Raw genomic sequence first — 4615 nt, 5'->3', positions numbered from 1 at the left:
GCAGTAGTTGAAATAACTACAGTGGTCATAGCACTCGCCTCTGTGATAGCTAAAAAATATTTACAAACTTTAAACATATGTTTATATATATATATATATATATATATATATATATATATATATATATGTACATATATATATTTATAAACATATGTTTAAAGTTTATATATATATATATATATATATATATATATATATATATATATATATATATATATATATATATATATATATATATATATATATATATATATATATAATGCTGCCGTATAAAACGCAGTTTTATCAAGACGTTTGCAGTTTAATACTATCTTTAAAACGTTGAAAGGTTAATATGTGTCTAAATATTGCAAATATTGTCATTAAAATATGGCATATTCCGTTCTTTACTGGTTGTTCAAGCAACATTTCAATTAAAATAATTCTTTTTTCTTAAACGATGTGCTGCTTTGGATGAGTCAATATATTTTAAGCTTACTGACTTCAATAAACTTATTTATTATTCTATTTGAACGGTTAATAAAAGTATGGAAAAGTGTGAAAATATGGACAAAAATTGTGAAAAAAAAAGTATGATTTTTGCCTGCAGTGGTAACGTTTATAGAATTCTGACGGCAGAGTGTTCTCCCCTCATTGTTCTCGGCATCAACGGATACTGTGTATCCTGTGTTCCCTGGTAAGCCAGTGATGTTATAAACCACGTGAACTCCACCCGTCTTGTCGTCACTGATATTCGCCAGAATATTTCCTCTTGTCACATCTTGAATGATAAAACTTTGACGCAGTCCGCCGTCAAATCCAGGTGTCCAGGAAAATGTTATAAAGCTTACACCCACGGTTACAACTGTTAAGTTATGAGGACAAAGCGGGCGATCTAAGTCAAAAACAGAAACATTCCATTAAGATCGGAATAGAAAAAAAAATGTATACGTATTTCATTTGTAGTGTTGTTTAGTATGTCTTAACTTGAAATTTTCACTCTCTTTCCAAAATAATATTATACATAAACTTACGACTGACTTTAAAAACAATTAAATGAACATACATGTTAAAATCCAAAACAAGTAATACACTTCTCCATTCACTCAGAAGCATAGCGACCCTTACCGTCGCCCGGGGACAAACTTTCAATTTAGGCGCCTCCCCCCCCCCATATATTTTTTTTATATTTAAAATGCAAAATGAGCTTTTAATTTTTCCAACCCATCTTGGCGCCACCTATTGTCGGCGCCCGGGGACATATATACCCCGCACCCACCCTCGCGACGCCTCTGCATTCACCATTACCATTTTCGCATTAGAAACCGATAAACGTAGCTGATTACAAAACATACACGTGCGTATACACACACCACACACACACATATGAATTATATATATTGAATATATAATGAAAATATATTGAATATATATATATATATATATATATATATATATATATATATATATATATATATATATAGTGGTGGCCCAAAATATGAGTTGAATTTGTTCAGTAACATTGCTCGTATGTCAAATTGTTTGTAGCTCAAATAAGTTTTTGTGGCCATTATAATTAATTCAAATGCCATTAACTTCGCACAATTGCTGATTATTGCTTATCTCTTTCGGTCACGTACTCATTACACTCTTAAAGCTACACTTTGACCATAAACGTAACGAAACCTAAACTTCGCAGAACAAAATTGAACCTAAAAGTTGCTATACAATATTTTGTTATTTTCCCTTACTTTTTCTTCACTGCTTTGCACTTCGCTTGTCTTTTTTTTACTATGTCGTATACGAAGTATATGGAAAGTATTGTAATCGTACAAAAAAAATCGAGATTTTTACAAATCTCGACGTTTTACACCTTGTTGAGTCGAAAAAACAGCTTTGCAGTTTTGTCCGTATGTTTGACATTCACTTGATGCACACATATATTTTTATGAAATTTACAAGATCAAACAGGTTAAGAGCGCTGTGGTCAAAACGCTAAGAAACTTTTGAATGTTTGATACTCCTTCCCAGTTAACGGTGTAGTGTAAAGTAGGAAGTAAGCCTATATAACAATTAAAACATTGGTGTTAGAGGCATTACGAGTTAGCGACAGTATAATAAATCCAAAATAAAATCAACAAACCAATTAATTAACCTACATTTGACGTTGAATGTTTGATTCGCTCTGAATTCACGTAGCACATGCTTTGCTTGACAGAAGCATGTCATCTGATCCATAGTTCTGTTCAGGAGGATTCTCATGTATACTTTGTTGCTAGCAGCGGCGGCAGACGCCATCATCTCACTTCCTTTCTTGCACTCAATAGACATAGAGCGGACACAAGGTTCTCCATTCAAGGCTTGGCATGTTATGTCTCTGTAATCGCCTTCTCTTAAATCACTCCAGTTAGTTGTATTATCTAGAAGCCACAAGGGGTGATCTGGTTGGACTAATTCAAAATAGATTAATAAAATGTTATACACACAAGTGGAAGAATTTAAAAAAAAATAATTTGAACATGTAATTTTAAAGTGTAAATTGTATTTCATTATTATCACTACATTGAAATGCCTCTTTCGAATCGATTAATATAATTAGTTACATGACAGTTAGTTTGATATCTAAATTTATTTAACAGTCGGGACGCATTTATAAACAGCTTTATAACCAGCTTATAAACCATACAGGTTAGTTTTATATTGTGGGCGATCCATCGTAATAAATTCCTAAAATGTTGTTCTTATAATAAACGCTAATGTTTGAGTAACTTGTCACTGCAACGCTCTCAATAAACACGTATACTAAGAATGCATATATATTTTTTATTAATAAAATTCACTACTTAAAACGCTTTCAACAGGCATTTCTCCGTGGGGGGAGAGGGGGCAGTACTGTGATGTAGAACGTCCACCGAGCCGTTGGACAAAATTTGAGAGTTTTAACCCCCCCCCCCCCCCCACGTCCACTCTGCTACTTGAGGAAATGTCAGAAAAAAAATCATGAAAGTCATTATGAGTGAAAATGAGGGTGCCCTATACTTACCATAAACGATTGTGTTACAATCAGTTTGATACACATGTGCGTTAACTTCTACTACACAATACAGCTGTCCTTTAAATGATGTGTCTACCTTGTTGACAAATAACCTTGACACAGTTTGTAATGTCGTTTTTTTAATGTCTCCAGTGTACCTATTATTTAGACTAGTACACTCTTGTTCATTTCCAACTAATAAGCATAGAACTATTAAGTTTCCACGAAACTGACACACGACCCATTGACCAATGGGGCTGTTTGAAGCTGCATGTGAAGATGCCTTGGTGGTTCGCCTCCCTTGGTGGACAATCCATTATAAGGTCATATATATCTAGTATTTTTTCCGGAAAAAAAAGTTATGTCTATATTTTATAATCATGTGTTAATAAAATGTCATACAAAACGTTTTAATAACAAGCTTGTATGTAATAATGCACTAAAAAGAAGAAAATAAATTTTAGACTACTATTTCAATAACTATAAAGCAAAGCATGGGTCTATTTAGTATCTATTGGATACCTTTACTTTTATTTAGGAAGAGACCCACGCTTTTCTTTAGAGTTATTTAAATAATAGTTTACAATTTATTTTCTCCTTTTTAGTGCATTATTACATATAAACTTGTTATTAAAACGTTTTTTATAAAAAAATTTCTAGTACTGTATATGTTTTATTTACAATAGAGTTACATAACTAAAAACCATTGCGCACCTATTGAACATGATTACGCCTTATTGAACGTGATGGCGCGTGTCAAATAGGAAGGAATATTTTGATGAGACAGCCTACTAATTTGGACAACATTTTAATTCTTCTTCTTCTTCGTTCTTAATGTTTAGTGTTGGGATGGGTCCAGCCTTATCTGCCAGAGGGTTTGAATTCGAGACTTTTTTCGAATTTATTAACCATGAGCTTTGCCGACTCGACCATGCTTCCATCACAATTAAGCATAACTCTAGACTTTTCGAATTAGCAACCATGAGCTTTACCGACTCAACCACGCCAACCCCCAACATTTAATTTATTCATAACAAATTAATCAGGCAACCAATTAAGTCAAATTTAATGTCATGTCTTGACCCAAGTACCAACTACGAACCGTATTTAGAAGTGCCTTCAATTTCGCTCGGGCGTTTCAATCTAGAATGACGACAGACTGACGAGGAAGTGAGTTAAATAAAAGCTTGTAAAAAAATTTCATTAAAAAAACGTTTTAATAACAAGTTTCGATCTAGACAGACAGACTGACGACAAATAGAGGAAGTGAGTTAAATAAAAGTTTGTAAAAATGTGAAAGTTTATAAATACTACTAGATAAATTATTAATGTAAACGCATCGTAAATTATATGTAGGGAGTAAGACAGAGTATGCGTGAGAGTGTAGTCGGTTGATAGAGCATACGAGTGGTCACTCAAAGTCTCGAGTTCAGATCACAGACTTATCCGTAGGATTTCTCTAGGTCATCGCAGTTCTCAAAGGTACCTGACTGTCTGTCAAAATAATAGAAAGAGATAAGTTCTACTTCATCTGCTAAATTGACCGCGAAGTCCGATTGGGTGCATTTTACTTGCTCGTATACAGAGTATTGAAGAAGTATT

General features: G+C 33.3%; 1 protein-coding gene across 1 annotated transcript; it reads right to left on the bottom strand.

Moving 5' to 3' along the window:
- Positions 1–329: 329 nt before the first annotated feature.
- LOC131936205 (uncharacterized) lies at positions 330–3134 on the bottom strand. Its single transcript, XM_059293118.1, has 4 exons — positions 3023–3134; positions 2139–2429; positions 584–874; positions 330–340 (listed from the first exon to the last, which is right to left on the bottom strand). Exons 2-4 carry the CDS (start codon positions 2308–2310, stop codon positions 330–332), a joined length of 474 nt encoding a protein of 157 aa, XP_059149101.1. The 5' UTR covers positions 2311–2429; positions 3023–3134.
- Positions 3135–4615: the final 1481 nt, after the last annotated feature.

Source organism: Physella acuta, unplaced genomic scaffold, assembly GCF_028476545.2.
Source record: "Physella acuta isolate Inbredline_101_S28 unplaced genomic scaffold, ASM2847654v3 ptg000171l, whole genome shotgun sequence".
In the NCBI taxonomy this organism is placed as follows: domain Eukaryota; kingdom Metazoa; phylum Mollusca; class Gastropoda; family Physidae; genus Physella; species Physella acuta.
This window is presented reverse-complemented; position numbering and strand designations above follow the sequence as displayed.